A 9,955-nucleotide genomic window follows, 5' to 3' on the forward strand; every position below is an offset into this window, starting at 1 on the left:
ATGGTAGTGCGCGATAGGCGCAGTGGTGGAAAAAGTAGGCTACTACATTTCTTTACTTGAGTAAAAGTATCAATACGGCGATGTAGACATAAGTCCCATATTCAAAATGTACTTGAGTAAAAGTACATAAGTGTCGGCATCCAAACATACTTAAAGTACCAAAAGTAACTAGGACTCATTGTGTCACATTTTACAAGTTCAAAATGTATTAAAAAATATTTTGAAAATAGCCACAAGCTCACAATATGTCGCATCCTGAGGCATTGTGAGCTTGTAGATCTGCTATTTTCAAATGGCCGAAATATATATAGGGCTGAAGTGGTTAATGTATGTTTTGTAATTATAATCAAAATCTACAAAGTAACTAGTAACTAAAGATTTCATATAATTATAGTGGAGTAAAAGTACAATGTTTGTCTCTGAGATGTAGTGGAGTAGAAGTAAAAGTACTTAAAATTGGAAATACTCCAGTAAAGCAAAAATACCTTAAAAAATGGGTATAGGTTTAAGTTTATTTATTGATTCCATCTTGGGGTGGGGGGGGGGGGTTGCCTGCTATTTAGACAACAAATGTGCTTATAGCGTGTGCGAGGCTATACATAAGTATTAGCCTCAAAATGTACTTAAAGTACCAAAAGCAAAAGTACTCGTTATGCAGAATGTCCCATTTCACAAGTTTTCAAAAACATCTTTTGAAAATAGCAGATCTACAAGCTCACTATGCAAGGCATTGTGAGCTTGTAGATCGGCTATTTTCAAATGGCCGAAATGTATATAGGGCTGATCAAGTGTTACTGTATGTTTTGTAATAATAATCCAAATGTAAGGTAACTAGTAACTAAAGATTTCAAATAATTGTAGTGGAGTAAAAAGTGATGTGGTGGAGTAGAAGTACTGAAAATTGGAAATGCTCCAGTAAAGTAAAAATACTTCAAAACTGTACTTAAGTACAGTACTTGAGTAAATGTACTTAGTTACTTTACACCACTGTTAATTCCCCACACTGAGATTTAAAAGTGAAACGACTCCAAGCCCGCTGTGCCTAATGATTAAGAGCAGCGTTATAATGTGTTTCCACGCCAATACAGGGGGGACAACTCACAACTCCAAGGCAGTTCTCCTTTTTTTTTCACAGCAGAGTCCCTGGTAACACCTCTGTGTAATTCAATGCACGTTGCGGCCAGCTCGTACGATCCAAGCACATTCCCGTGATGCCAACACAAGCACCGCCGACAGCGGCTCACTTTTCCTGCGTACTAAAGTTCAACTCAGTGCCTAACAGTGATGGAAGAAGTGTAGGTACTACTCAGACATTTTGACTCAAGTAAAAGTAGCAATACCACACAATGTAGAAATACTTACAACAAGTATAAGACAAGTCCAGTGTTCAAAATGTACTTGAGTAAAAGTACAAAACATACTTAAAGTACCACAGGTAAAAGTACTCATTGTGCAAAATGTCCCATTTCACAAGTTTTCACAAAATGTATACAAATCTACATCATACAAAGCGTTGTGATCGGCTATTTTCGAAACAGACAAAGTTTAAATAGGGCTGGAGTGGTTAATGTATGTTTTGTAATACTTATAAAAAAAAGGATTGAAAATTGGAAATACTCCAGTGAAGTAAAAATGACCTCAAAATTGTACTTGAGTACAGTACTTGAGTAAATGTACTTAGTTACTTTCCACCACTGAGTTTGACTCAGTGTCTAAGCCCCTCATCCCTCCCTCCCGTTCACCACTGCCCCCAACAGAGGCTCTTTGTTGACAACCGTCATTTCTCAAATAAATCACGGACAATCCCTTATTTGCTTTGACCAAGTCAAACCAATAACTTGTTCTCACCCATGGCTGTTGCACGTGTGGAGTCGATTTCTTACAGAAAATATTCTACCCTGTTCTATATTTTTCCTCAGCACTCTCCATTTCTCAGTAATATCAGTCATCATGGCATTATGTCAGACTTGAGTCAACATTCAACTAAAACATTCATATTTTTCACAAGACAGTAGGTCTTGCAACACACAATGCAAAATCTCAAGTATTAACTTAAAAAGGGTTTGTCAGGGGACATAACGTCCATGGATGACACGTTTCCTAATGCATACTGTCAAACTACAATTTGGGGTTGAAAAGGAGTCTCTCTCTCTCTCATTCATTTTGGTCCTCTATCATTTGTTTTATTCCTGTATTCCATGGCTACAGCAGAAAGCTCGACAGCACCACGGTGCCATTCTACGCTCGGGCAGCATCATATGTTAGATACATTGTCACATTGCTACATATCAACATCTTCTCTCTCCTCTCTTCTTATTGTAACTGAGAGTCCTCCCCACTGTTTCTCACAGTCCTCCTAAAATAAATAGGTTTGCTTGAGCTGTTCTCACGCACTGAAGTATTATGCATATTGCCCCCTTCAAAGTGCTGCTGTCGACACAGATCTTCACTGTTCCATCTAGCACTGTGCCACTGCTGTAATGAGAGACTTGTTGATGCACATTTCATAAAGAATTGACAGGAATGCCAGCATTTGTATTTTCCTCCACAAGTTAGTCTAGGCCGTATCTGCAATGCACCATCCTCCGTGTTCAATGTTAGGCGGTGCAGATGGATTCTGGCGCAGAATGACACAGTAATACTGTATCTCTATCACCAAGTGTTCCTCTGCAGAAACCCCTCGGCTCAGGAAGCCAGAGTTCTGTCTCCCCCTCTCTCTTTCTAGGTGTATTTGTGACAGATGGCAGCTCACCATGAAGACAGGAGAGAGAACATCTGTCTCTCTCTCTCTCTGCGTCAGTACGTGACGGATCAACTTTGTCGTTGGTGCAACAAACACAGCGTGACTGTAGCAGAGTTGTTGTCTCCTGTCGATGATAGCCCGCTACTGTAACATACTAATGGTGTCAACACACCCGTGTGTCTTCAGAGTGCACTGATGATGATGATGATGAGCGCTGTTTCCATGTTGCAAATTGATTATTACGGGTCAAGTTTTACACTCCAAGTTAAAATAATGTTGCATTGCATTCCCTCTTTGCAGCTGAGATCCAACATTGCCTGGTGAGCGCAGGGGATGTTGGCTGTGGTGTGTTTGAGTGCTTTGAGAATAACTCCTGTGAGATACGAGGACTACAGGAAATCTGCATGACCTTCCTGCACAACGCCGGCAAGTTTGACTCCCAGGTAATGTACAGTGTGTGTGCGTGCGTGCATTTGTGCGTGCGTGCATGCGTACATGTGTGTGTATGTTGCGTGTGAGTGAGAGCAAACACATAAATGCATATAACTGCATGTCACTTACACCTATAGAACAATAGTACAACCTGGTAGTCGATCCAGTAATGTACAACATGTTTTTGGGAGGGAATACAAGAAGGACTGCAAAAGTATGTGCAAAGACAGCGAAATTCACCCACTTATTTACACCTGCAAACCTGTGATCTGACAAATAAAGTTGATTCTTATTCTGGTGTCTAGGCATCACATCAAGGTATTTAGGGTGCACACAACGCTAGGATAGAAGCTTTCACAGAGCCAGCTTGTTCTGGACTTAATGGACTGATACAGCCTTCCTGACTGCAGAGGGATCAAGAACTCGTTGGCTGGGTCCTCTATGTGTCTGAGTGCGCACGGGCGCATTCTAACCTTATACAGATCCTCTATTGAGGGCACATGAATGCCATTTGTCCATTTTATCTACCAAAAATGTTCTTCCGCAGTCGAAGGTCTATGTGCCATAGCGTATACTGTATATTTGTATATTTGTGGCATTTGCCCCCTGCAGAACCTATAGAGATACAGTGTATATAGACATTCTTTTCAGGTAGGTCTACAGTGTACACACTCAAAACTGTATACATTCACTCTTCACAATCTCTTTTTCTCTCTCATGGAGTTCAGAACCCTCTCGTTGGCCTGGAAGGTGTGCAGCTAGGGTCACGCGTAGCCAGCTGGCCATGAGCCCGACCAGCTCTTCTTTCATACGGGTGCAAGAGACTGTAGTTCTGCTTCACCGAGCCAGGCCTGACTGAGTCTCAAGATGTTTGTCAGGCCTACAGTACATACTAGGAACATGCCTCTCCACGGCTTGAATTTATCTGATTTGATTGAGTGACAGAATATTTGCCCATGTAATTAAACACATACTTTAATCACTCTATATCTTTTGTGTTACATGCGCGATACACTCATACTAATTCTGCAGCCGTTATCACCGCTGCTCTAGCAACTACAATGAATTTAGATGTCATGTATTGATAGTCAGAGATCTCCCATCGTGTGGCAACACGAGACTAGATACACATCTAACATCTATGGCACAACTATTGAAAAGTGGTTAAGGACCGTCTCCTATCACATAAAAGTTCCCAGAACTTTTTCTCTGTCAAAAAACTGACATGACTTGTGATTCCGACTCTCTGTCGTGAAATGGTCTGACCACATGAGACCAGGGGCGCCGATTTATGTCCAAAACCCATTTGCGGTTATTTTCCGGGTTTGTTACCTTTTTGGGGGGGGTTTTGGTACTTTAATGTGGTTAATTCGGTTAATTTGGTACAAAAAATGTACTCCATGAAGTGAGGATGTCAGAGGTTTTTTCTTTTTCTTTTTTTGTGATGAGTTTGTGATGGGTGCTCTTCATTTCCCCTGGGTGCTTCAGCCCCGAGGCACCCACAGTATCGGCGCCCTTGCATGAGACTACTTCAGACAGGGTTACTCAACTACTGTCATCCCCCCACCTGGAAATCTGATCCGGATGAGCCCCCAACGTCACCACCTGGATTCTAATCCGGGGTCTCACGTCACATGGGGAAAAAAACATACACCCCTCATGCAAAGGGGAATCCTCCCCGAACTAAGGGCTTCTGCAGACAGTGATATTATGCTACACATACTCCGAAAAATCATCATAGTTGAAACAGGAACATCTCCTCTTGTACCAAAAAAACAACATCCATACATGCTAAAATGTTTATCTTCAGGTTCAACTTCAGTTGTTTCAGGCCCTACCTAACGGATGTGCGTGTCGTGTGTGTGTGTGTGTGTGTGTGTGTGTGTGTGTGTGTGTGTGTGTGTGTGTGTGTGTGTGTGTGTGCGTGTGCGTGTGCGTGTGCGTGTACAGGGAAAATCTTTCATTAAGGATGCCCTTAAGTGCATGGCCCACGGGCTTCGCCACAAGTTCAGCTGTATAAGTAGGAAGTGCGTGTCCATCAAGGAGATGGTGTTTCAGCTTCAACGGGAGTGCTACATCAAGCACAACCTCTGTTCCGCTGCTAAGGAGAACGTTGCCGTCATGGTAGAGATGATCCACTTCCAAGACCTCTTCCCTAAAGGGTAAGTGACCAGGTCCGCTGTCTACACACCACCTACATCTCCAATATGTCTTTGCTGCTTCCTTGTTGCACACATTCAATGTTCTCCTGCAAGTCAAGTCTTTGTGTTAATGTTGCCTGAACTAGAGCTCTTCACTGGTCCAAAATGACAGACCTGAACCTTAATGGACCTGTGAAATTTGTCCCAGAGATCCGATTAGTACAGAGATATTACAGAACCGCCTGACTGTTGGGTATTACAGTATATGGACATAGCAGCCAACAATAAGAGATAATGAAATTATATTGCATGTTTTCATCTCGAAGAAGGAATCCATGACGCGCACCTTTGATCCCATGGTACGGTATACAGTAGTTGAAACTCAGCTGTCAGCCTGGCACGCATGCGCAGATAAATTATGTTCCCCCTTATGTTGAGGTGGAGTAATCTGATCCTTGGTCAGCCTAATCATCAGGCAGCACTTCATGTTTTTCTCTCGTGATCAGCGCTGAGTACGGATCTTCTCAGATCCACTCGGGTATAAGACATAATGATATACAGACCCAGGGCCCGCGGTAATAAAATTTGAACCGACCGGAACCCAATTGCCATAATAAAACACGGACCCGAACCGTACTGGGCATTGTCGTGCAGTGAAGACCTTTGTTTTATCTTGTCCTACTCTTCCATCTATGTGCACTTTAGTCACTATGTGATGTGTTGATATGATAACGACATGCCCAAAATGCCAGGTGGAAAGTGTTTAAATCCTAACAGTCATCAACATGATGAACTGACTCGTCACTGAATGCGATGTGCGTCTCTCTCTCTCTCTCTCTCCGTCCAGTCCGTACGTGGAGCTGGTAAACATCCTGCTGAGCTGCGGCGAGGAGGTGAAGGAGGCACTGACACGCAGCGTGCGGCTGCAGTGCGAGCAAAACTGGGGGGCCCTGTGCGACAGCCTGAGCCTCTGTTCCTCCCTCACCCCGTCTCCTGCGGCGTCCGCCGCCGACCCCCGCCGCCCGGGACCCCCGCCGCCTCCCCACCACGAGCCTGAGCACGTTCGACCTCCCCGGCAAGGCGACAAAGACAAGCCCGGCAAGGGCGGTTTCAACGCTGCCCATCCCCGCAACCGCAATCAGGGCGGACCGCGGCGTCAGAGCCCCGAGGCCGGGGTGGTGGCCGAGCAGGAGGACCCCGAAGCCACCGACATCCGGAGGTGAAAACATAGACCCCCTTTACTTGAGCCCGACACCATTGAACCCCCCCCCCCCCATACACGGCATTCACAGGATCACTACAGTATGCACGTGTGTGTGTGTGTGTGTGTGTGTGTGTGTGCATGTGCGTGTGCGTGTGTGTGCGTGTGCGTGTGCGTGTGCGTGTGCGTGTGCGTGTGCGTGTGCGCGTGCGCGTGTGTGTGTGTGTGCGACCAAGCATACACCGACCACACACATTAATTTAACCACTTACAACCTGGCGTCCCTATTTTGGGCATGTCATTGATTATAGGAAAAAAATATCATAAATCGTTATTTTGTTTTAAACTATATATTTTAAATAGGACTTAAGTGGTTAAAACACACATGCATTCATGCATGTTCGTTCGCGTGCGTGCGTGTGCCCGCGCACACACACACACACACACACACAAGCACACGCACACGCACACGCACACGCACACGCACACACACACACACACACACACACACACACACACACACACACACACACACACTTACTTTCCGGACAGACTGAGCAGAAGGACATGTCTGTCTGTATTCCTGGTCTCCAGTCATTCCAGCGGTCCCAAATGGTCAACTTGCAGGGTAAATGTGGTGTAGCGGATACTGTTACTCCACATTGTAAGGCCACATTTTATTTTTGTTTGTTTGTTTTTGTTCATTATTGAATAGTAATAATTGTTACCATGATTATCAGTAGGTCTATTTTGGCTCTAATATAGCATTTCTCAAATCGTACTTATTGTAGGATTTGATTATGTTTGTATTATTTATTTTATTCTTTATGCAATGTTTAAATATCAAAATGTACATAGAAATATACTTATCTATATTTATATAAACATGTATAAATATAGCTACCATATGCAATACTGATATGCTATATATGATATAGTGTATGGTGTGCTCTCTGTCGTTGCACCCATCAAACATCGGTCGTGTAGATATGTAACATACAGTACAACGTTAGTTGTTTCCAAGTGGGAATGTGTATTATAATTCTAGATACTTGATGATTAAATACAAATTGTACAGGTTTGAAGTCCAGTTCTGGCACATATGACTTGCAGTGCATGAGGGTTTTTTATCGCCAAGAAGCCAACAAACTTGTACATTCATCAAGAGAAACTCCACTCTGAAAGACGATTCACATATTGATACATTTTCTGACTTAGGGCAGTTTGGTGACAAACTGTGTGCACATTGACACATCTCTCAACAAGGAGTTTGAAACCTTTTTTTTTAATGACCACCGATGATTGGAAGGAATATTTTCAAACCATCCATAGTCCACCTCTAAAACCCAGTTTAGTATAGTGAGCATTACCCAGGACCCATACTGTATCTGGAAATTACGTTGAAAACAATTTGCTTTAAATTAACACAGGATTTCAAGGTGTAGTTCATACACATGGCACTACTGCCATGGTTAGTTCTCCAGGTATTTGATTAAATGTTCTGTTTAATAACTGTTGATACTGCTATTAAATTTAAGCCATTTGTTTTTTAAATCTCCAACTACCACTCTGAGTCCAAAAAGTCAACAGCACATAAATTGTTAATCGAACTGCTTCGGGAACTTTCTTGACATTGTGGATTAATGCTATAGTCATCTGCGGTATCCGTAGCGTTAGTTGAGAGTTGTTCATGGTCACAAATATTGATTGTATTGCCCAGTAACACAGTAATATGTGAATTTTGTTTAAAGACATGGTTTTCTCTTTTCAATTGCTTGCTACCAGTGTATTGCAGCAAAGAGAGAATGCACAGTAGTAGTAGTACAAAGTTTGGTGTAAAGACACATTCACAAATCCTCCATCTTCTTTCAGATATAACACACATCATGGTGCCTAAACTTGTTGGTGTCCACAGTGACCTTTTCTCTGTGATTTTCAAGTTAATGGACGATACTGTTGGGTGGGGAGATTTGAAATCAAGATTTCAATAGACGTAGAACTATTTTTTACGTTGATTTTGAGCCATGAAAAGTCTTAGATCTTGCACTTTGGTATAATTGTCAGTTGGATTCCTGGGCTGTGCTGCTAGCTGAAGGCTCAGGGTTGAAACAAGGTCATCGGAGCTGCTGTCATGGGATCTTCGAGTCGAGCGGTCCTGAGCTCCGTACAGGACGGTAAACACGCCACATGCCTGATTAATTGCAGCGCCGTGATTGTTTCAGCTTAATCAACTTACTCTGTGCGGGAATGGAACACTGTTTCCCCACTTGCTCCTTAGGACCAGCTTGAACTCTTCTCCAAGAACAGCCTTTGCAACTCTGTTCTACTGTTCCTGTGGCCAAAGCTAGAGGCATCACAGATGCCCTCCCCCCGATCCCATCCCATCCCCTGGCCTTCTCTAAATTAGCCTTTATTTCTCCGGATCTCTTACCTAGGTCAGGAGAGACAAGAAGGCATGCTCCGTACCCCCACCCACCCCCCACTAGAGCCGCAGGCAGCACAGCAAGGGCCCAGGAACTGGGTTAAGTCTACACACAGGGGCTTTGGAGCTGTTATTCTAAATGTTATATTTACCAAGGCCACCAGAGAATTCCTCTGGGCCTCAGCCAAGAGCCTGCCACAGAAAGAGGCAGAGGACACCAGATGCAGAGAGAGAGCTCCACTCGATGGTTTTTGGGACGACTCGCTCCGTCTTTCTCTCCCTCCTCCCACTTCTCTTGTTCTCCTCCTCTTTCAGGCCCACAGACGAGGGCATCTGACCATATCAGGCCAGTCACATGCTTTGTAGCTTCAGGAGACGAATTGAAAGCATATCACACTAAACGTTGTAAAGCACTCGGAGCAAGCGAAACCAACCTGGAGATGCACTCACTTTTTTTCTTTTCTTTTTTTTTTGGCTCCACTAAGAGGTTTTCACTTTGTTTTCTTGTATGTATATACACAGTATGATAAGGTTTTAACCAGGCTTTTCTTCCGATCACAGGGAGACTTTTAGGAACCCCGGGGGTCGGAACCATCAGTTAGGCCGTCTGACCTAAGGAACGCTGTTGGCCGCTGATGTAATTTTTCTGTTCTATATTCAGTTTTGAAAGCTGGGATTCCTTTGACGTCCCGCCACAATTTACAAGACATAAGCTAATCCTATTGAGAATGTACTGTAAGTTTGTAAATCGACAATCTGTTCAGCTTTCTATCATTAGGTTTAATGTAATACTGTAGTGGCTTGAATTACTATTTGTTTTTGTTTTTTTGTGTTCAGAGGGAATTAAACTACCCATGTAATCTGTATTTTCGGTATTCCATCGCTGCATTACTTCTTTACCTTCTTCTATGCACATGGACTTCCCTTCTTTCACCGGTTTCGGATACAGAACATGGTCTACGATGTTGTAACTCGCCTGTAAGACATTGGGCATACAGTACTTAAAAAATGTTTGG

At 43.3% G+C, this 9,955-nt stretch overlaps 1 protein-coding gene across 1 annotated transcript in view; it reads left to right on the forward strand.

Annotated features, from left to right (window-relative positions):
* The window catches only part of stc2a (stanniocalcin 2a), a 7,847-nt gene extending 1,224 nt beyond the window's left edge, over positions 1-6,623 (forward strand). Inside the window, exons 2-4 of the mRNA XM_080416258.1 lie at positions 3,044-3,186; positions 5,126-5,337; positions 6,164-6,623. Of these exons, the coding sequence (XP_080272384.1) occupies positions 3,044-3,186; positions 5,126-5,337; positions 6,164-6,539 (731 nt within the window). The 3' untranslated portion in view covers positions 6,540-6,623. The remainder of the gene's footprint in view (positions 1-3,043; positions 3,187-5,125; positions 5,338-6,163) is intronic.
* The last annotated feature ends 3,332 nt before the right edge of the window (positions 6,624-9,955 follow it).

The sequence above is a fragment of the Gymnoscopelus braueri genome (assembly GCF_963280865.1).
Source record: "Gymnoscopelus braueri genome assembly, chromosome: 20".
NCBI classification, from domain to species: Eukaryota; Metazoa; Chordata; class Actinopteri; order Myctophiformes; family Myctophidae; genus Gymnoscopelus; species Gymnoscopelus braueri.